The following is a 24,387-nucleotide window of genomic DNA, read 5'->3' as shown; positions in this document are numbered from 1 at the left end:
GGTTTTCCATTTTCTCCATAGAAAAAGTCTCCATTTTATGCCATCGTCCCCCCCCCCCCCCCAACTGCTCCTAGCTACCTCCTACACAGACTCTAGTCACTGGACATACCGCTCCTTTTTGGGTGTGATTATATGTGGTGTTGCACATCAGACTTTTACGATATTTCATCCAACTAGGACTCACTCAGGTCTAGTAGGCAGTGGTTGTTTAGAAGTGGTCTGTAAATGTGTAATCAGAGGCAAATTCGGAGCGGAGATACAAGCAATAGAGCATCCAGGTGCTAGCTTATTGTATCAAAGTATAGTACATACATCATACTGCGGTGTATTCATCATTTCAGGCGTGTGATTCTGTTTATCTGACATCTAATATTTCAGGGCACATTTCACGTGTTTATGTCACAGACGATGCTTATTAAAGCAAAATACGCGCCACAGTCAATAGCATTAAATTCATTGCGCGTCACTGCACTGAGTTGTAGTAGACCTTGTACTAATTTGGAAATTAAGAGGACTTACACCATACACTATATCGCGTCACTATTCAGTATTCACTACTGGATACACAAATTAGCACCAAAGGTTGTTGAGTCACCAAACTAAGATGTAAATTTTGAACTTATTTGCGTAAAATTCACAAATTTTAGTGTGATAGAATGAGAGGAACGAACATCTGATTCAAATTGAAATTTCTAAAACAAATCAACCATGATAATTACTGTTATAATAATGCTAATAATATACAATCAAGCATAATTTACTATCGCTGCGAATATGATTATAATTACTATAATACCAACAACCGTAACTTCATGACTGCCATGAAGTTGCCATGAAGTGAAACTTTAGAAATCTGTATATTGTATACCTGATATCACAAATCACACAATCCAGTGTAGCTAAATATTTTAAATGATAAATTATTCTTTACCGAAATTAACAAATCTTAAAAAGAACCCTGGCCCTAGAACCAGAACCAGCAGCTTCTGCCATTTTAAAGGTAAACAGCAATTACTGATATCATATTGAGCCTATTAATTAACGTAGCGTGTAAGGACAAAACATATGCTTATAAGTTATATTTAACATCAATGATGATACTTGTACACACCATGTCACCAGGCCAATTAACTACCATTTGTGATAATAAACCTCGTTACTGTCATATAAAATATTGCACTATCGTACTATTACTAACAGAGAACAGTGAACACGTGTGTAATAATTAACATCTTACGTATATCTTTAGAATAATCCTAACGGAACTAAAATGATAAAAGCAAATTCTAATAACGTATTTGTACTAGATACTCCAGTCTTATGTTATCAGCATTCTTCACGATAAATTCACTGTGTTTCGGTAGATTTCTGTACCTATAAGTATCCATAAACTCTTCCTCTCCCTCTTTCTTTTTATCTGTTTTTTCTTCTTCTTCTTCCTCGCTATCTTCCTCATCACTGCAATCCTCGCCGCTCTCCTCACCGCTCTCCTCGTCATCATCACTTGAAGAATGAACAGTTGGTTTATCACTAAACTGGAGTGTTCCCATAGTGAAATCGGTTCCCTCTCCCCAACTTTGATCTCCAGTTTTGATCCTAGAAAAACTTTCCTTTTTAGCCTCCAGGAATTTACCCATACCGATCATATTCCCACATGGAAGAACCATATTGTATGCTGGATCTTGATGAAGCTGTCCAACTGCCCACGTCGTATCAACATCTGGCTTGTCATCTGAGTCCATCAGATCTTGCCAGTAATTGCAAGGAATGTGCCGATGAACCTTGCCCATAACCACGCTGGCTACCAAAACAAACTGTGATTTGTGCCCCTGAGCATAGCTTAGACTCTTCACAAAGTTATCAGCCAGGTAAATCCCCTCGCCGAATTGAGTACCGTAGGCTCTGCCAAATGGCGCATTCTGCAGACCTCGTTTCAGGATGGAGAGCAGCGCACCGGTTGAGATTCCGTGGAAGAGGAGTCTCCGTTTTCCCGCTTTCCTCTGATCAGGAACATGAGGGGTTAGCTTGTAAATTCCACGAATACCTTGACAGCTTGAACCGTTAGAAGCAAATATACTGCGAGTTAAATACTGAGTTGTCACGTCCAGACGATCTAGTGGGGTTATATCACACCCGATACTCTTATACACATACGTCAGAGGGTGGGTGCGCATTTTGTGGAGCTGGGAGCCAGCCATTATTCTGTTGATTATCTCCATGTCTCTTAGGTTTGTGAGTTTTGTCCTCCATTCTTTGATCTCTGCTAATGTGTTGAGAGGCTCCACTAATGTAACGTTGAACCCTTTTTGTGGGATTAACTGGTAGATCTCGTTTGTCAGGTCGTATATCTTCTGGGTTTTAATCATAAACTCCGATTGTGACTTGGAATCTGTCAGATCTGCTTTTGATTTCAGGTTTTCAGTATCTTCGACAAGCTTCTCTATGTCATCAAGAATTAGATTAACCTTATCTAGATCGTCCAGTTTTATGAAACCGAACGGTAACTCAGCTACATTTAACTTCAGGTCATCTTCCAGCATGTTTTTCATGTTCTTTGGCTCGGTAGCTTCCAACAGAACTTCAAAAACCTCCTTGGCCATAATAAGACAGGGATATTCATCCTCTCGAAAATCGTATTCAATGTCCTTAAACTGGTTATGATACCGCCACTCTCTATTCACAAGCCTATACTTTCCTGAGTGAGCCACAAAGTTATCCAAATCATTCCAGTCATTCTTCGTCTTTGCTTTAAATATCTTCATGAACTCAGCCTTGCATTCCTCCAACGTTGGGAAAGGAGTTTCCTGATGCTGCCCAGAGTCTCCAATCCTGCCCCATTTATTCAACAGAACATAGATATCCTTCCCCTTGTTTCTAAGAAGCTGTAGCTTGTAGAAGTTATACAATCCACGAGACCTGATTTTAATGTCTATCTTTGTCATGAGCATATCGTAGAACACGCCCTTGTCATCGCGGTAAACTTCACACTCATCACTATTCAGACTTACAGATTCGTCAGGTAGCGCTTTATGCTCGCCGTTCCCTTTTCTACTCTCTTCGATTTGAGCGAAGTATTTTTCACAGTCTGCAGCGAAATCAGGTGGTTGTTTCATCGTTTCATCGTCTGGTGAAGCGTGATTGTTGGAGTGGACAGATAAACTACCCAACATTTTCAGGTATGCAGGGAACTTCTGGCAATAATCAAGAACTGTTTTCCTCTCACAGTCTCTGATTTCGAGAATCTCTCCCAGAGTTCCGGACTTCTTGAGATGAGTAATAGAGCTCTTGAGAATAGTGGGGCCTTCCAGCTGAGCCTCTGGGTGGGACAATACAGCGTAGTGTAAAATTGTTCTGGAATCTTCCGATTTGGAGGAAAATACATCAGATTTAGCTGATTTCAGCATTTTCTGGAACATGGTGACTCTGTTAAGTTTAGCAGCGTACATCAGGGGTGTCATTCCCCGGCTACAAGGAGTGCTGGTATCCGCACCCAGATCAAGCAAGTACTGAAAACAAGTCATGTTGTCCTCTAATATAGCCTTGATGAGCACTGTGTACCGTTGGCTGTAGGAAGTGAAGTAATCAGACTGTCCGATGTGGAATTTATAATCAAAGAGAGGATAATAAGATTCGTGGAGATTAAAATCGCAGGTATTTTCCAGGGATGCACCCTGTTGAACCAGATGTCGAACTATTTCCTCGTCAGGAGGGCCCCGCCAAAACAATGCACACAGAGGAGTGCGACCGAACATGTCTTTACAGTTCACGGTGTTCGGTTTAACCAGAAGTTTGCATATCTCAAACTTTTTCTGGTAACAAGCGTAGTGTAACGGAGTACACTTGTACGCGGTATCTGTGTTTGTTACATTGTACTGGAACTTGATCAATAAATTCAGTAATCTCTTCTGAAGTTCTGGCTCAGTGTTTGTTGTGAATGCCAGATTGTGCACCAAAGTTTGTCCCTTGTCGTTGCAGTCCCCAGGGGTGACACTCTTTCCAAATTTGAGCAGCAGTGTTACAGCCAGGTTAAACTTCATCAAGACGATGGCAGCTTCAAGGGGAACGAAGGACTGTCCGAGCAGATCTACAAGTTTAAAGAGGACACCCTGCCACTCGTGTCTTATCACCTGGTAGAGGATTATGTTGCTGGAGCTGGAAGTGGGGTTTGTTGGAGGGCTAATTAAACCCTTCTCTTTCGAAGGAAGCCAAGTGTACAGTTCTTCTTCCTTTGTCTTCTTCTTCAGCTCCTCTTCCTTTGTCTTCTCAGGATCCTTTCTGAAGATTGGGTAACACACACTCCTATCAATGTTAGCACCCTTCTCAATCAACATCAGCACGCAACTCTGGTGTTTCCCACTGACAGCCAGTGTTAGAGGCGTGTTACCCTGGCTGTCGACAGCCTCAATTTCACACCCGTGAGAGATAAGGTGTATGGAGGTGACTGATCCTCCGCGCATTGCACTCAGGTGAAGCGCAGTAAAACCGTGGAATGAGTCTGCAGCACTGATTGACTCTTTCTTCATCAGTTGAGTCAGAATACTCACAACTTCTATCGGATCACTTAGCTCGGTACTGGGATGTTTCTGGCCCGAGGAGAGGAATGCAAAATGCAGAGGTGTTTGTCCTTTTGTGTTGACAAGGTTAGGTTCAGCTCCCATCAGAAGTAAAGTGGATATCATCTCAATGGAAACATTGCTACCATGCTCCACCCCCGATACCGCATGATGAAGATACGAGTTCCCATCTTTATCTACATCATTAACATCATCAACAAGCGGCAGTAACTTCTCCGCTATGGTTATCCTCTGATGGAGGTTATCGTACCTACTGACAATGTGGTGGAGCACGTTCCTACCATCTGGTGCTGAAGAATAAGTACAGGCTCCAGCCTCCACCAACGTCATCACACTGTCTACACAGAACATAGCTGCTAGCACAAGTATAGGGTAGTCTGCGTATTTGTTATCTTTACAGATACCCGGGTCTGCCAGCACGTCAGTTAGAGGCTCGTGCTCCAACAGGATTGGTATGAGATCTACTTTACCTCCGAGAACTGCGTGGTGTAGAGGGTACAAACCATCGTTGTCCTTGTAGTTCAGGTCGGGTTTGTACGCTAGGATCTTCTTGACATCGTCTATGCCTGAACCGTACTTCATAGCGAAGTTCAGGGGTCTGAAGAGGCCATGTTCTGTGAAGGGAAACACAGCACATGACTTAGTGTGACACTCTAAGTCATCTGCTGTGTTTACTTCAATAGTGTGTACTTCATCTTTTATCTTGCAGTCACATTTAGCTTTTTCATCAAGTTTTCTTTCCTTCACCTCGCTGTTAATATCCATATTAAAACTACTTCCTAAAAGTTTCTCTAAAATCTTCCACGGGTCCCCGGTTAATTTCTTGCGGTAGCTAGTCGAGCCGAAGCACTTTTCCACCACAATGTGAAGAATGTTCATACCCAGATCATCTCTATGTTCAACCAGCTCCTTTAAAAGCTCAGCAGAAGAACCCTGCTCAATAATCTCAATGATACCTAAAGAAAGCTCAGAGCACCCTGCAGCAAAGTACTGCATGATATTCCTATTGTGCTCCAACCTTATATCTCGGATATCAGCTCCGTGTTTTATCAGAGACTGTATTAGGACAGTGTTAACTTTAAAGTGATACCCGCTTGCTTTGTTAGCTACTGCTATCAAGAGCGGCGTCTTGCCGTTGGTAGTTTTACTGTTGATATCCAGCCCGAGGTCTATCAGTAACCCTAAGATTTTATCATAGTTCTCAGCGGTTCCGGACCCCTGTACTGCAAGGTAGTGTAACGCGTTACAACCGTTAGTATCAACTGCCAAGGCGTCTATACCCGGCTTACTCAGAAGAAACTCCAGCGGTTCCATAGTCTTACACTTATCCTGCATAGATTCCACACATAGTTTCATGACGAGAGTAGCACCAGCATTGTCCCTAAAGTTAATATCAATATCAGCCGCATTGAGGAGGTAATCCACAACCCCCATCTGCTGCCTCAGGAATGCAAGCTCCAGAGCGGGCATTCCCCAACTATTAGTCTGTTTAACGTCCACCTTTAGCTGTTCCACCAGGTATGTAACCACCAGGATATACCCTTCAGCGCAGGCGTACTGGAGCGGGGTGTTCCCAGAACTGTCCCCAATATTAGCGTCAGGGACCACGTTGGCAGCCAGCCAACTAACACAATGAAGCTGGTTGTATTTGGCTGCGTAGTGAAATGCTGTGAGACCGTGCCTGTCTTTACTCCGTGTCTTGGCTCCGTGCAGGATTAAACACTTCAAGATCTCCAAGTGACCGTATTTAGCTGCGATGTGGATAGGAAACATCTTGCGCCTCCCTGCTCCAAGCGACTTGTTAGGGTTAGCCCCGAGATCCAGCAATACGGACACAGCCTCATAATGTCCACATTCCACAGCGAATGTTAGCGCCGTGTATGTGGAAACCTTTCCCTTCAGCACCGCTATTTCCATCCCTCCTATCCCAGTTTTTAGAAGATGTCGCGCTGTGATACTCTCCTCCACCTCTCCCGGCTCCCCTACTGCTGACTTACTGTTCACCCTTCCTGCTTCCTTGGTTACACTCTTGATCAGGTCTATGTCCACAATACGTGATGTGTCTATAGGTCCTGGTGTACGCGCGGCAAAGTGTTCCGCGTATGCGTAACCGAGCAGCGCTTTGATGTTCACTGCAGAGCCAGCTTTGGCTGCCCACATTAGTGGAGTGATACCCTGAAACATTAAGAGGGTCAGGATTAAGTTTTAACTTGAAGGAGAGCTGTGATGAGAATAGTATGAGTCGTGAAGTGTTGATAAAGTGTATTTGTGTGGTTTCTTACACCAAGAGTGAGGTGAAGCGGGTCAAACTGATAAAATTAAATACACATAAAAGAAAATTTGTGTACAGAAATATCACGGTACAAGATATCGAGTTACACTTACACAAGTACAACATCCCTAGAAAAGAATGAGTCAGATTAATACTCAAAGAGAAAATAATCCCAAACCTGTCATCAGGACTGATCATGATGTGAGGTCACGTGGTATGAAGAGCAGGTGAAGTGCAGGTGAAGTGCAGGTGAAGTGTTTTTAAACTGGTGTTATCGTGGGTTTTGTCATGAGAACAGGTGAATCCATAACTCCATAATACGCAAATAATTGTGGGGTATGATCAAAATGGCAGGTTCATTCAAAGAGACCAGATAAATAGTATCTGTAAACTGAGCAATTAATCCAAAACTCTTCTAACGAATTACTGATATATAATATAAAATTATCATTAATAGAACATCAATTAATTAATTAATTAAACCTACCGCAGTGCTGGTAACAAGAGGGTTAATGTTCTGACTGAGCAGGAATTTAGTAGCAGCTGCAGAGCTAGAGATAGCAGCGTAGTGTAGGGGTGTGTACCCAGCTCCGTCCCTAATCTCCGGCTGAGGGTTCTCTCTCAACATCTGAATAGTTGTTTTAAATGTTATTTGATTTATTGAACTTAATTTTATTAATTACATGGTCTCAATATTAGAGGTTTGGATTGCTTAGGCATCAAACCTTGGCAATCGTTGATTATCCTCTGGCTGACACAAAGGACCAGAGGAGACTGGAGAACAAGAGGAATACTATCGATAATTGATTAAAAAAGAGAGAGAACATCTTGTCAAGCAGGATCACAATCCCATAACAGATCGAAATTGAGTCACTTTACACATGACGTAAGCGAATACACAGTGTCGGTACACACAATGTGCTGGAATGTTATATTCTAAGGTTATAATATTGAATGCCTCAAGTATGCTCATTACCAGCTCAACTAGCCCCAGTCATCCCATCCTGCCCGTCAATTTGTTAAACCTTCTATGAGGGCTGGGTTTTGTTTTGTTCAAGGAGCAAACTTGCCACGTAGGTGTAGGATCGAGATAAGAATATACATTATACAGGGCGGCTCAGAGTCAATGTCCACCCTGTATTATACCAGACGATTATGCAAAATGCTAGGATATCGGAAACACTACCCCTAAGAAAACTAGAGATTCCAAAAAGAGTGTGAACCACTGCCTGACTGACCTATGCAAAGAGTTCGCGAGACCATTTCTTGAGAAAAGTTTAATCAATTATAGCCGATGTACACATAAGACTTATGGGCCTAATAAAACTAGATGATAAGAGGTACCTGTTTCAAATAATCAGCATTAGGGTTGAGTGCAGCGCTGTGTAAGGGTGTCAGTCTGCCGTAGTAGTAGTTAGTTTTCTTCTGACAGTTAACTGATTTAAAAGGGGTCAACTTCTCTGATTTATTGAACGCCAGCACCTGCAAATAGTATAGTATAATAGCAAATACAATTTATTATTATATTGGAATTGATAGAAATAGTTTTTCGTTATACGAAGTCCCTAGCTCCAAAATAAATAAACCTTATCACATTTTGTTAATGGTTTTAATAATCACGTACTCCACCACATATCACATAAATGTAATATTATTTTGAATCCTGAAACCATGGGAACCCATAAGGAGTACACATATAAAATGTACAGAAGCGCCGCCTGAATGCCATTCCTAGCATTCCTGGTCATTAGTACAGTGGTGCAGTGTCTGCTTTCAAGTACACTTGTACATAACAAGCAGCCAGCAGGGTACTCGGTACCATGTACATAACACTCTTATCATGAGCCACACCTTGTACCTAAGATACAGACTACATATTATCTGTACCACATCTCACATCATGCTACTTTGTTTACAGGTCTGAATAATAGCTTATGACTTGCCCGGGCATGCCCAGCTCAAGCTGCACTGATAATAGGAATCATGCCTGGTCATGCCCGAGAGTGACAATTTCAGCAGCACATTTGTAGTATTTTCAAGCATGTAGCTATACTGTAGATATAAAGTGGTCGACTGCAAGCACCACAATCTCAAGCTGACATCAAGCTTTACATTGTGTTTGATATTAGTGGTAAATGTGTTTAGAACTTTCTAGAAGCTTTGCATGGTCACTATTTACTATTTAGCAAAGTGTGATACCTATACATTTAGTATAATGTGCTGTAGACTGTATTATATAACGTCTGTTAAGTTTAAGTTTAACATTACTGATATTATGATCAAGTCTTTGAAGAAATTGATTATATACTATTATTAAATTACGAATTCAGGATTACAGTAACCAGCATGAGCACCAGGTTAAATTTTAAATTTATGTGTTTAAACAACGCTATTTCATTCGTGTAGGTTATTTAATTTTAGGTTTATGTCTAGTTTATGTAGGTTGTGTAATTATAGACTTGACGGTTGCAGTTGGACGTGATACAGGATTTTTTGGCTGCTGCATATAATCTATATAATATAGATATAAGCTCATCAGGTAAATTACCCTCACGTGATCACCAACTTGAATTACAATTACCTTCAAACCAGAGAGCTGTATATTAGAACTACATATAATATTACAGCTAAACTTGCCTCGTAGTGGAGTTGGTTGAAGCTGTCAGTGTCACCGCATGCCAGAGATTCCTTAGCGATGGTCGCAGCAACTTGTCTGTTGTTGGACCACAGGGCTGTGGTGAGGTATTCTATCATGTCTGTGTTTGAATCCTTTGGACTTATAGTCAGCATCTGCAAATGAGGCAATTATGTGGATTATATTTATTGGCTCCAATTTCTGCTCTTTCCACCGCTTTCCAAAGGTGAAAGTAGTGATTTAACCGAGATTATGCATTTTAAACACCTACAAATTCAAGAATTTATTAATCATAATTTAACAATCCTCTGTAATAACTTACGAGGAACTTTATGAACTGGTAATCATGTCCCTGGCTAATAGCGTACTTGACGACACTTTTCATGTTTAGAACATTACTGCCATCAGTGTACAAGGGTTGGAAGGCATTAATGCCCTCACGGCTACCTCGTGCCATGGTAAGGGGTCTGACATGCTCTATGCCAAGTGAAGCAGGGTTGTACGTACCTGTGTTAACCACCTTAGAGGGTAAGAAGGATTTATCAAACTATTCAAATTATTTATTAAACTATTCTTTGATATTGTCAAAGATAATTATGACATTTAACTATTTTTTGCTGCCAAAACCAACATGCCCACATGGGAGGTGGCCTGGAACTACATCCCAATATGACTGGTCATGGTGTCCTCTGCCCCAAAAAACTTACCTTTAATGGAGGCCACTGGTTAACAAATAGCGATGTTAGAGCTTGAAGGACAAATCCTGGCTCCCTCCTAGACCGAGGGGAACCATCGGTTTTGGCAGTTTTGGCAGTTTTGGTTTTAAATAAACATTTCAACAAAAAAACAAAAAAACTATTCCTTGATGTGGTTCCATACGGCATACATGGTCAGTAGCACTATGTCTGTTTAACTATCAAGTGGTAGATAATAACTAAATGAAAACCGAAATCTATTGAGAATTACACTTACTTCTAGTAAACTGTTTGTCTTCCCGACTCTGTGGGAACTGTTAGAGATAATATTCTCTTTATCTGACAACTTTTTCAAAAGGCTTATCATTCTCTTATCTTTATTATCGATAGCAAAGTGCCAGGAATTCTTTGAAACCAACTTGTTGCAACACCCTTGTCCTTGAACATAGCCGAATAGATGAGCAAAAAGTTTCAAGTCTTTTTGCAGTTTCTCAACCTCTCCATACTGCTTGTTTCTCACAGCTCGGGTGTATAGTATTGAGTTCACTGTGGGTGCAACATGAGGTATATCTGTCTTTGGGTCCCACACTGGGTTCGTTTGATACAGAGTTATGTTGGAGTAGCAAGTAACCTTTTTCTTCTTTTTAGCAGCAGGTCCAGCTTTTGTTACAGCTTTACGTTTAGCTGCAGATTTCTTGATGGCTGATTTTCTTTTAGATTTAGATCCTAGACTTCCCTTTCCTTTCTTTTTAGTAGCCTTCTTAGGAGATGTTTTTGATAAATCCTTTGAAGAAGTTTTGGGGTTTTTACTTTCTGACAGGAGTTTTGCAACCAACTTACAATCAATGGCAGCAACAGAAACTTTCATTGGTCGCCTGGACAAACATTTGACTTTCACTGAGCAAATTATACTCTTCGCGGGAATATCATTGCACTCATCTATCACAAATAACTTATCAGAACCTTTCTCAGATATTTCGTCAAACCAACGTATTCTTGCCTGAAAAATCGTGATAAATAAATAACTAGCCATTTAATGATATAACAAACAATTAAAATATTTAAAGAGGGAATTTTCGAACACTCGGAATCATAGTTCATAGACTTAGGTCTTTCCTAGGTGAAATGCTGTTTCAATTTCCCTACAAATCTATCAAGTTTTACTTAACATAAATCATAATATGGATTTTAATAAGTAAAAAAGTTTCAAACCTTCTCTGATCCCTCGAAAACACGAGTATAAAGTTGGGAAAGCCACCATCCTTTATCATGTCTAACTGCTAAAAAGCTGCCCCGTCTGAATAACACAGCCTGTGTATCCTTCATGCCAGTTCTTTACAGCATATTATTGACAAGACCTTACAGCATGCTCCTAATTCATATTAATAGTTGTGATTATTGAAAACAGTATGGAGTTCAATATTATTTATTACAATAAGAAACTGAAGAATATGTATAATATGGCTTCTCTAATCCTTTCCCAGGAGTTCAAGCCCTGGCCCCAGTGACTTAATGTACCCTCCCAGTCACAACCACCACAGGCTTGTGACACAGAGACTCAGATTTTGTGCCCAATGACCCCATGCCCCAGTACTAGGACTAGGGAACTGGTGCAACGGTGATTAAGTGCGAATGTCATCCTCCATTGACCATTAAATCATAATTTTTACTTTTCAAGCTGATGATAACGCTCCACCGCCTGCTGAGATTAACCAAAAGAGTAGAAATTGTTTAAATACGAATGAAGTGGAGCATTCTGTTGGAAAATTTTACATTGCAAAACAAGGAAAGCTGTGCAACTTATCAACAAGAGAAAATAAGGGCATTTTCCAATTGAATGTTAATAGTTAATGATAATTCTAAACGTAATCACAAAGATTTGGGAAAATCACCTTTTTGCAACAAAGCGTGATGACCCTGAATATCTCTTAACAGATAAAATCCAACCAATACAGTGTTAAGATAATAACAGTTAGCTATTAAGCTATTAAATACACGGACGAGAACACCCTTGGTTCAAAAGGTCCCACACGATGATGGTCAGAAACTCAGTAATAATTATGCCAAAGTAATAGCTAATGTGGCTGGATTGCATAAATATAGTACTATGGTTTGTAGTGCACCATTAAAAAGTTCTAAATCTTTAGACTGGGTACTACAGGTATGCCTGTTCATTTAACTCTCAATCACAGATTTCCCGATCGTTCAAGAAAACAACAAATCAAAAAAAAAAGAAAAAAAGGGGGGACCCCCAACCCATGTAGCTGAGACACCTCACAGCAAGTAGACCAAAGTGGCTCTTGCTTGTGAAAGGTGCGTCAACTACCCGCCGAAGCGGTGGGTTGGGAGTCCCCCCTGGGATCATTTCGTCCGTAAAATTATATACAACATAAAATAGTACAGTAAAATATCAAAATTTACATAAACAAATCTAGGAGACCTCAAAGCTCGTCTTCTGGGGGATGAGGTTGAAGGAGATGTCATGCAGTTCAAGATGCTGGGCCGTTGATCTTCCTCTGATTCCTCTTAGTGCAATGAGTGTACTTCTTAACAGATCAAATCTGAATCGTGTTCTGATATGATTTTTGACTTGGCTCTTGGCTTCTTTTTTATGGTCAGCTATCATCTCAGAGACACGATCTACAAATACAGTGCATAGCGGTCCCATACCTCCAGAGGTTGTGAAGACTAGACAAACAAACAACAAATCTCGAACCCGTACTTTTATTAGTGAGTGGGGCTCAGCCTGCTATAATTCTGCCATATCTGCGATCGGTGTGTTTATGAAAACTGGCCACGGGCCTAAATATTACATATCAATCAATTACAATTCATTAATATTACCAATATTAAAAACTATCGAAAATATTCAAGAAAGTATTCTCTAGCCAAAGGGCTCAATATTTAAATCTAAATCTTCAATATTGTCTGGTTTATATCGCAACTTGGGCCCTCTGTCCCCCCTTATCGAAATAACCGTTATCTTTAATACCTCAAAGCGCAAGCGCTTTCTAAGATATGTAACTGAGTCTGAATAACGCTGACCCGTTGGAGATTCCATCTTTTGTGCAAGCTTTTTAATCAAGCGTTGCGCTTCGACTCCCATGCCTCCTGTTGTGGAGAAAACTAAAGGTGTAAAGGTAGCTTTTTCCACTTCTAGGACCCTTGCATTATATGCTCTTTTCTTCTCAGTCTCGTGAGCCAAGTGTGTGTAGTCAGTGTAGCTTACGTTGCAATTATCGAGCTCCCTTATCTTTTGTAAATTGCGATAAGTTCAGTTTGCTGCTACCGCGTAGTTAGCCTTTGCGTGTGTACTTGTACATTCCTATACAAGTACACTATGGAGGATGATCGTAAGGTGACCCAATCTCTGGACCAAATTCAAGGATTCGAGTATGATGAACAGACAAAATTGAAGGACAGTTGTACTAAGTGGTTCATTGCGCTGGGAAAAGAACTGAAAATAGACGACAGAGATATTGGTGGAGATATGGACAGAGAACTATTTATGGCTCCAACTGTCTATAAAAAGCATCTGGCACTTCGGCTTGTGGAAGCAATAGACCTCGTTCAACGGCATGAATGCCAGATGGCTCAAATGGAGGAGATCATATATTTCTTGAAGACGGAAGCGTTAGAAGACAAGGACAAGTTGATCAGGCTGCAGGGCCAGCTGCTTGTGCAGAAGGACAAAGAACTACAGTTGTTTAAGACGTCGGTTAAGGAGACAGTGCAAACAACGGTGGAGTCAGGGATTAAGAGCTACAGTGCAGCTGTACAACAGAACAGTGCAAGTGGTACGGTCTGCAACAGTAAAATCCTGAAGAAGGTGATGAAGAGTGTGGCTGCAGAGGAGGACAGGAGCAAGAACCTGATTGTGTTTGGGTTGAAAGAAGAAGAGGAAGAACAGCTTCCAGCGCTAGTAACCGCAGTTCTGGAGGAGATTGGGGAGAAACCTCACTTCGAAGCGACTAGAGTCGGCAGGAAGAGGCCAGGTAGTACGACTATCCGACCAGTAAAGATCACTGTCCCAAGCTCAACAGCGGTTCAACAGATTCTGATGAAAACAGGAAGACTGAGGCTAGTTGAGACCCACAAAAATGTATGGATCTGTCCAGATAGATCTAGCGAAGAACGAGCAACGAGGAAACATCTGGTTACCGACCTGAAGAAGAAGAGGGCTGAACAGACTCATCTCGACCACTATATCCGGTACGGGAAAGTCTGTAGCCGTGATAAGAAACCACCATGAAGCAATTTTTAGTTTTAAACTAATTACAACACTACAAATCTATTACATTTATTGAGGACCCCCAGTGGGAACTAATGCCTCGGTAAATGTAACGACCATTACAGGTTGTATGTCAATGTAAATGGTTGTTGCACGATAAAGTTATCTTAAAGACATCCTAAGGACTATCAGACATCGGTTTTTAAAGCAGTTTACTCCCATCTATCACCTAAAGATTATCAGACATCACTTATCCTTATCCTCCGGAGTGCTACAAAGGTACTGTAATCATTAACTAAATTTCGAACAGTAGCATCTTTTTGTGATAAACTATGTCTAGAATACCAGTTGGCTCAAGACATTACAATCTGAGATATCGAGGGAATTCTGTTAAATTCCCCAGCAACGGCTCTTGTCCTACTGATAAATGTTCAAATTGTTTAACTCTATTAAGAGAGAATGATAGTCTTCGTCGGCAAATTTCTTTTCTCTATAAACAATTATCAGAAAGTGACAGTGCACTCAAAGTTCCCCTCAGCGATGGTTCACTTATCCCTGTGTTGCCCCAGGTACCTGATCACTGTGAACAGTCTATCAATGTTCCCCTCAGTAATAGGTCATCCTCGCATCTTGTTTCTGAGTTAACCCAAGAGCTATCCAAATTAGCAGAAGACAGTGAACATTCAGCAGAAATTATCAATTTGGAAAATCCCAAACACTCTGTAAATGGTGACAATGATGTGAGCAACTCTATCAATCCATACCAAGATTTGAGTCGAGGAGTTTTTCAGTTTGTTGACACTGCCAAGTTAGATATAGAAACCCACTATACTCATAAGTTTGAGAATAGGGCAGTTGCATATTACGGGGACTTTCCCTACGCTTACAATGGAGGCTTTCATAACACAAGGCCAGTAGCAGACAATCCATACCTAAAGTCTATTCTAGAACGCTTACGCTCACAGTTCCCAAAATTGAAATTCAATAGTGCTATGATTACCAAGTATAGAAATGGTCAGCAAGGAATTCCCTTTCACTCGGATGACGAGAGGTCAATTTCACCAGGCTCCATGATCTCCACCATCTCTTTAGGGGCTACTAGAGTCCTAAGCTTCAGATCCAAACTTAGAGCTCATATTGCTGACCTCACCCTCTCCCATGGTGACATAATGAATATGACCAGACAATCCCAGACCAGCTTTGAACACAGCCTCATCCAGGACAAGTCTGAAACCATGAGAATAAGCATTACTCTGCGCCTAATTGATGGCAGCGCAACCTTATCTACTCTGTCTGATGTTTCCAGTCAAGTTAAGAACACTGAACCCTCGGCCCCTAAGACTAGATCAATAGAACATTCTGGTAAATCTTTGTGTGTCTACATTAGCTCTAGTATGTTCTCCAAATTAGAGGGAGAAAAGCTATCGTCCAAACATCATGAGGCACATGTATTCAGCTACCCTGGTGCCACAGCCAATGCAATCAATGAACGGTTTCAATCAGATGTAAGAAAAGACACTCTTAATACCAATAATGTGAAAAGCATTGTACTTATGTGTGGTACAAATGACGTGGACTCTATCCTGAACAGCCCTCGCAACATGAGGACTAAACTTCTGTGCCCTGATAGTTTTTCTGGTGATGCTAGAGCTCTTGACTTTACAAACAATTGTATTGAAAAACTTGTACTTTTCCTTCACAAGTGGGCACGTGGAGCTGATATTAAAATTGTTAACTTATTACCTCGGGAGAGTTTCTCCAGAAACAAGGTTATAACTGATATCAATGAGTGTATATCAAATCTGCAAAGAAAATACACCTATGTAAAACTGGTCTCAACCGAGACAAATCGTTTCTTGTTTAGTGATAAGAAAGGCTTTAGAAAATCGTCATTTTTTAGTAGTTATGGAGAGGATAATGTCCATCTCAATGATTATGGCATAGTTAAATTAGCAAGGCACTTGAAGTATCATGCACACCATTAGAATACTGCTGAATACTGACATAACACTCCTACCATCAGTTTTATTTTTACAGTACGACATCCAGACAAATACAACCTGCTTTTATTCTGTTTTTTAGTTTAAACACAACTTTACAACTTTTATTCATTCCATTGTGAATTAATAAGATTCACAAGATGACAAATTTTAATAATGCAGCTGATAGGTTTCACAACCTCTGCATTGGTCATTGTAACATTCAAGGAGGGCTTCTCAATTTAGCTAAAAGTAATGAACTTTCCCAACTTATTAGAGATCATAAATTAGACATACTTTCCCTAAATGAGATGAATCTTAATGATACTATTGACACAGACACCATAAATATTCCTTCCTCCTTCAACCTTATGCGATGCGACAGGCCAAACAGTTCTAGGGGTGGTTGTGGCTTAATGATAAACAAAAAACTAGCTTACACAGAATTAGTTATGGATAGTAAGCTTGATAACATTGAAGCATTATGGGTGAAGCTTAAGAATAGCAAGATCAATGTTTGCTGCTTCTATCGCTCTGGAAATTATTGCAGTGTTGATAACTTTATTGAATACATTCATTTTTGCATGAAAAAATTGAATGGGAAAAAGGTTATCTGGATTGGGGATATAAACATTGACCAGAATAATATCTCATCCACCCAGTACAAAAAATTAGATATGACCTTGAGATGTTACAATCTAGTTCAAACCATTCAAGGGATAACTAGAGTTGCTAAACGTGGAGACAATGTTACCCAGACTACTATTGATGTAATATTCACTAACTGTTATGCAGATTTTGTCCAATCTTCTGTTCTTGATGAACGTATTGGAGATCATCAAGCTATTATGTGTGAGATAGATTGTAAAGTACCTATAGCTCCTAAATTTGAGAAGGTTGAAATTAGAAATCATTGTAAACGTAATGTTAAACAATTCTTAGACTATCTAGACACCTGTTCTGATTACAGTCCACTATTGGAAAGTACAGATGTTGAAGCTATCACAGCTGGCCTTTGTCATCATATTGAACAGGCATATGGACATGTTCAAACCTGGTTGGTGGTTTTGTTTCACTGCCAAAATGGGCGGTTTTCTCATTTTTACAATAACTCCATTAATAATTACTCGATGGTCTTGAAACTTTCAGAGATGATTATAATTGTGATAAAAAATAGTCTCAGGTCATCGGCTATGAATAATATTGTAAAATGGCCCAGTTATGTTGAAAAATGTAACATTTGGTTACACTTTTCAATGGCTCAGCCAATTATTAAATTTTAAAGCTTTTTGCTTCACAAAAATGTACTTTAGGTATTTGCTTAGCTGTGGAATGAAAAAAGGCCCACTTTTGATTTCATAAAAAGGCCCAAAATGGACATTTTGTAACATCTTGTTTTCATGAATCTATCTTTACAGTTTGTTACAACCACAGCTAGTGTATGATATGTATTTAACTCTCAAACCAGGTTATTAGTGCAGCAATTCTAGTATAAAGGCATTACCACAATCTTGGTATATGGTTCATAATCAATAAAAGGCCCATTTCTTTGAATAACGTAACATGGTTACAAATGAGTATGTTATACAGAGTTGTTTGATCTAGTATTGGTTTTAAGTTGGTTGATGCATTAAAATAAAGACATGAAACAACTTAACAAATTAAAAAAATGATAATTGGGACCAATTTATTGAATTTTGTAACAATTTAAATGTAATGTAATTTAAATTGACAATCCGCGACAGAACGCGGTAAATTGAATCAAATGAATATAGCTAATTAGATTAAAGGTTGGATATTTAAAAACTTTTAATTTATATATCAAATTGTATAGAAAATAGAAATTGGGCCCTATTATATATTGAAATTTGTAACAATAAAATGCCAGGTCACGAGTTTATCCACTGAAATGGCAGAGTTCCATGTCCATCTGTGGACTTACAAAATTCAATGTTTTGGGCCCAAGTACAAAATATGGTCAATAATATGGTTGATGGAACCCTTATGACCTAGGCAAACTGGTCTGAACTTCAAAAACTATAATATAGCTTGCCTAACACCCCTCACACTAGGATACATACTATACTATTACTATACTCTATACAGTATACATTTACTTTCTAATGTTACGTTATTCAGGTTCCGCAGCCATTTTATCAAATTATACGAATAAGGATTGCTTTACAATTCTGTATGAGAATCTAAAAACCATGTTACCAGTACAAGAATATATTGAACATTCCAGATATGAGCTTTGTAGTCAAAACATAAATATGTTACAAAATTCAATGTTTTGGGCCCAAGTACAAAATTTGGTCAAGAATATGGTTGATGGAATCCTTTGTGACCTGGAAAAACTGGTCTGAACTTCAAAAACTATAATATAGCTTACCTAACACCCCTCACACTAGGATACATGCTCTATACACTTACTTTCTAATGTTACATAATTCAAGTTCCACAGCCATTTTATCAAATTATATGAATAAGGATTGCTTCAGAATTTTGTATGAGAATCTAAAAACCATGTTACCAATACAAAAATATATTGAATATTCCAGATATGACCTTGGCAGTGAAAACATAAATATGTTACAGAATTCAATGTTTTGGGCCCAAGTACAAAATTTGGTCAAGAATATGGTTGATGGAACCCTTTGTGACCTAGAAAAACTGGTCTGAACTTGAAAAACTATCAAGAAGCTTCTCTTAAAACCCATTGAAAAAGTGTAACATAGAAATGTGTTACAAAATTCAATATCCAGGGCCCCCAACTAAACTGATATATCTCAGGACCTGAATATGTTACAAAAATTCTGATTCAAGGGTGCCCTCAGTCAAAGGGTCTAGTTTTTGTCTGTAGTTTCAGTTTTTCTTAAAATGTTACAGATTTCAATCTGGGGGCCCAGAAGTAATGAGTGGGAAAAATGAAACAAAACCACCAACCAGGTTTGAACACGTCCATATGCAACCTTCTTCCCTTGCAAGACCATAGAAAGGCATGAAAAGTTCATACATAAACCTTCTACTGAACTTTTATATGCCATTAATCATACACATTTTCTTCTAAAGAAATTCCGTAAAAAGAAGGATAAGAGAGACAATGGAAATTGCAATAAATGTGGTACATGTAGCAAATGTATAAAGTGTAATGAGGCCTGGGATTGCTACAAGATTCAGAGAAATATTAGAAATAAATTAGCTAAAACCTGCAAAAAGGCTAATGTAATCGATGATCTACAAGTTAAAAGTGCCAAGAATGATCTTAAAGGGATATGGAAAACTATCAAACTGGCATCAAATATGACCCCTGGTACAACTAATTGTCAAACTATCAATGAGAATGATCCTGAGCTATTTAACTTTCATTTTGCAAATGTTGGATCAAGATTACAAAATCAGGCCCCCAATATTGAAAGAGTTAGTTTTACTGATTTTTTACCTCCTAGAACTTCTAATATCTCATTTGATAGATTCCAAGAAATAAATGAAACTGATATCCTAATGTATGTCGAAACGCTCAAGAATGACAAGGCCTCATATGACAATGTGCCTCTATTTTTACTTAAGCAAGCTGTACCACACATAGTTGAGCCACTGACCCACATTGTCAATCTGAGCCTTAATACAGGTGTTGTACCAACCCTTTGTAAAAAAGCTAGAGTAACTCCCATCCATAAGGCAGGAATGAAAGATGATCCTAATAATTACAGGCCAATATCCATCCTTCCACTTGTAGGAAAACTTATAGAATACTTTGTCGGCAAGCAACTCACTGATTACATGGAAGAGAACAAACTTTTCATCCGGCATCAATATGGCTTTCGGAAAAATCACTCCACAACTTATCTGATGTACGATCTGATGGACGAAATATATATGAGTAAATCTAAGTCTTATAAACCAGGAATCATCTTTCTTGATCTTAAGAAGGCCTTTGACACAGTGAATCATGAAATATTGCTTCAAAAATTGGCATATTATGGAATTGGTGGCATTGCTTTAACCTGGTTTAAGAACTTCTTATCTTGTAGATATCAATGCACTAGGATCAATGGCAATCTAAGCTCATTTTTAGAAGTTCTGAGTGGTGTACCACAAGGAAGCATCATTGGGCCTATATTATTTAGTATCTTCATAAATGACATCATTTATGCCTGTAACCTATCTAAGCCCTTTCTATTTGCAGATGATGGTGCACTATTCTTTGATCAAACCTGCAGAAGCACATTTATAAACATGAAAATAGAACTTATGACAATCTTTAAATGGCTCAGTGTTAATAAATTATCACTCAATGAAAAGAAGACTGAATTCCTATTGTTTGATTCTGTTGACCAACATGATGAAATAACCATTGATTGTAATGAGGTAACTTTCACAATCAAGGAGTGCAAAGAGACAAAATATCTTGGCCTCATTCTAGATAGTAAATTAAACTTCAAAAGCCATGTAGATTATATTATTAGGAAGGTCATGAAGAGAATTGGTGCCATGTATAGAAGTAAAGCACTGCTACCCATTAAATATAGGAAAATGTTTGCCAATGCACTCATGTTGCCACAATTCGATTATTTAGACACGATCTATTGTAGAGCTGGCAAGACAAAACTTGCTGAACTTGACACTCTGTACAAAAAGGTAGCCAAAATAGCTCTCAACGTTCCAAAAACAGAGAGCAGCCTTAATGTTTATAGAGACATGAAATGGTTACCACTCCATCTTAGACGACAACTCCATCTGTCAAATTATATGTTTAGAATCATCCATGACAATTGTCCTACAAACTTTATGAACAAATTTAGTTACATATCAGGAGGTAGTAGGAGCGGCGAAAGCTGCAACCTTTATGTCAATAGATCAACATCACATAAAAACTTTCAATACTTGGGGGCAAAATGTTGGAATAATGTTCCAACAGATCTACGAAATCTGCCCGATGTTAAAAGCTTTAGTGATTCGTATAAGAAACAGCTACTATCATCTATAACAACAGACCCTAATTATACCGTCGACAATTCATATGACAAATTTTACACTGCAATCATAGTCGCCGATAACTAAGTAACTTCTAATTCTTTTAAATCTGAGGCATATATAATTGATGTATCGAAAAGATATTCCCTTTTTTACCACCTTACCATTCTGATTGATTTTGCACATGACTGACATGTTTTAACTGGAGAAGGGGTTCCCACAGTGGTAGTTTTATAAACCACTTTTAATTTATTGACCTATTATACTTAGTGGTAGTTTTATAGACCACATTTAATTTATTAACTTATCATACTTAGTATTTTTTTTTGGTGACTGTATCACCCAGTTTTAACATTTGATAATTGTACAGTTTATTACGACACATTGACTGAATGTTATTTTATATTCTAATTTATATTCTAGATATTTTATTTATTTTACAACAGACGACAACTTCCTGTTTTTTCTTCTATATTAGTTACTCATATCTCTTGTACAGACTTTTTTACAAGGACATTGACAAATGATACTCACATTAGGCATTCATTATTGCATCTAAATTATTTCACTTGCATTAGGCTTAGAAATTTATTCTCTGGTCAACAGATTTCAAATGTTTAATTAATTTGTAGTATGACAGTAAGGTATATAAGAAGTTATTTAATTTTGCTTGGGCTATTATATTGACTAGGTATTGAGGTTTAATGATGATATGGAATTTGAATTCTATATAAATTTACACTATGTGGTTGGGGCATTTTGCATAGTAAATATGGTTACTACTCATATATATCATATTATTTGATTGGTATTCGATTTCTGATTATTTCTCTAGGAATATGATTATTATATCTCAATTTGGCTTTAGGTAGGGTGCCCCGCTAAAAGAACTGGATTCTTCCAGGAAGCATCCCGTGCACAGAGCTTGGTCTACATATAAATTAAATTATTAACCATTCATTCTGTATGTGCACGAAAATTTATTTCAATCAAAATCAAATTCATGTCTCTCGGACACTGATCAGTATTTGAATGAGTATTGTGTATCTTAATAGTTTTCGGAAGTTATCTGTATTTGAGAGACAATTTTATAATTTATATACAAGCTATTTCTTGATTGTTTCACACTTCATATTTCATAATTTGTTTCACACTTCATATTTCATAATTTTATTACTAGGTGGAGGTGACGTTATTGAGACTTTGGGCGGCCATAAACCTCGTGTTTTAAAAGTTGTCCTCTGTACTTGTTTCACTGACCCACGCTTTATAGCATTTATACATTTCGGCCCATTTTATATGTTTGTTCGATTTGCTGTACATTTGTATATTTGCTATTTTGTAAAAGTTTCAAATCAAAATCAAATACATCATAGGAATTGGTTTAGCGGCGTTGGTTGGAGCAGGAGCGTGAAACACTCTTACATCAAAAAATGCTCTTTCCAACGCATTCCAAACTGATCTTGCTGATATATCTAGTCGGGCTTGATCTCCAGTTACTGTACCTCGTGGTAACTGCATGCCGCTGACTGGAAGAAGAGGGGGCTCTGTCTGAACGTCTTTGCATTTGACTGTCCGCATGATATTAGCTATTGTATCTCGAAGTGAGTTATGCCTCAAGGTCACATAACCCCCAAGTTTACACGTGAGGCCATGGTTTGCGGAGTAGGAATCACCACAAGTACAAAGTTTTGGACAATCTTTCAACTTCAGGTTATATCTTAAAGCTATAGCATCTGAAAACTGTTGCTTATTCAGGAGATAACCATAGCTTTTGAGTGGTAAGGTGGTTAGCCAGGAACTTGCACCCTTCTCTGCTGCTAGCTGTAACATAAGTTTAAATGTTTGTGGCAGAGACTCCTGAATTGCCTCCTGTCTTCTGGTGTAATACTCATTGCGATCTTTACTGATGGATGTCTTGATTTCATGGCTTTTATCCTTGTCGTCAAGATAGTTTACCTCTTGGCTTAGTATAGCCGTTTTTAGCAAAACTGTAGCTTTGACTGAATACAGGAACTCTGAGTTGGCCAGTTCTGTTATTATAGGGATACCCAGCCCTCCATACCTTGGTGGTAGAGAAAAGATCTCTCTAAGAGTGTCAGTGCAACTAAATGCTCTATCAAGGATTGCTGGAATGAACTCCTCTCTGATGGTAAGTTCGAGTGTGTTTATTGTTTATGAACACTAAGCCTGGGTCCTTACATAACAATACCCCTGAAGTGAGCACTTTACCACAAATATAAAATATAAACTAAACTCTTTATCAATGGACCAAAAATGACAAATTTCAGGCTCAAAACTTTTTACAGTAATTTATTTAGATAAAAATGCAATTTCGAATTCTTTTCAAAAAATTTTTACATTTTTTTATAACATTGAACATTTGTAGGTTTATAACCTACCAAGACACGCATGCACCGAGTTGGACTCGTCGATGGTCTTGTTTTAATATTTGAAACTAATATTTTACGAGTATCACCTATTAAATTTGATGGCATGGGTGTTACTCGTCTAAATTTCTTCGAAGTAGTAGTATAGCGCTTGATGGATGTTACTCATCTAATTTTCTTCGAAGTAGCGCGCGCCGCTTTCTTCTTGAAATGGCAAGTGCTACAAAGTAGCGCGTGCCGGGCTAGTCCATATTAACAATGGACAACCGTTAAAAATAAACATTAATTGTATCGCGTCTTGACTTAACAGGTGATACTCGTAAAATATCTGTTCCATATATTGGACCGTCGACGAGTCCAACTTGGCGCACGTCCTGGTAGTATAGGTTGTAAACCTACAAGTCTTGACCCCCACGGTCATTTCACACGGTCGTTTCACTATCGTTCTGACGATAAAGAGGGACGATAAAGGGGGAGCCGCGCACTCGTGCGCGCGGCGGGTCATACAACGTATGGCAAAACATTAATGGGTGATACTCGTAAAATGTTTGTTCTAAATATTTTGTTCCAAATACAAAATAATACCGTCGACGAGTCCAACTAGGCGCGCGTCTTGTTAGGTTATAAACCTTAT

General features: G+C 38.8%; 2 protein-coding genes across 2 annotated transcripts in view; both read right to left on the bottom strand.

The window, feature by feature from the left end:
• LOC134820871 (uncharacterized) overlaps positions 1–24,387 on the bottom strand; it is a 1,079,557-nt gene that overhangs the window by 81,144 nt on the left and 974,026 nt on the right. The window lies entirely within an intron of this gene.
• LOC134820862 (poly [ADP-ribose] polymerase tankyrase-like) lies at positions 675–11,555 on the bottom strand. The gene is made up of 7 exons (XM_063831506.1): positions 11,389–11,555; positions 10,454–11,176; positions 9,804–10,001; positions 9,484–9,636; positions 8,191–8,328; positions 7,334–7,474; positions 675–6,749 (listed from the first exon to the last, which is right to left on the bottom strand). The coding sequence occupies exons 1-7, from the start codon at positions 11,500–11,502 to the stop codon at positions 1,287–1,289; spliced, it is 6,930 nt and encodes a 2,309-aa protein (XP_063687576.1). The 5' UTR covers positions 11,503–11,555; the 3' UTR covers positions 675–1,286.

The sequence above is a fragment of the Bolinopsis microptera genome, chromosome 9 (genome assembly GCF_026151205.1).
Source record: "Bolinopsis microptera isolate Bmic1 chromosome 9, MBARI_Bmic_1.0, whole genome shotgun sequence".
NCBI lineage: Eukaryota > Metazoa > Ctenophora > Tentaculata > Lobata > Bolinopsidae > Bolinopsis > Bolinopsis microptera.
The sequence above is the reverse complement of the archived record's forward strand: the minus strand, read 5'-3'. Positions and strand labels throughout refer to the sequence as shown.

What these genes read in the sequence shown, in the direction of transcription:
- LOC134820862 (XM_063831506.1), bottom strand. Translation starts at nt 11,502, where the DNA reads ATGAAGGATACACAGGCTGTGTTATTCAGACGGGGCAGCTTTTTAGCA. An exon ending in AGACAAACAGTTTACTAGAA is followed by an intron (nt 10,002 to 10,453) that starts GTAAGTGTAATT and finishes TTACCCTCTAAG; the next exon opens with GTGGTTAACACAGGTACGTA. An exon ending in ACCAGTTCATAAAGTTCCTC is followed by an intron (nt 9,637 to 9,803) that starts GTAAGTTATTAC and finishes CCTCATTTGCAG; the next exon opens with ATGCTGACTATAAGTCCAAA.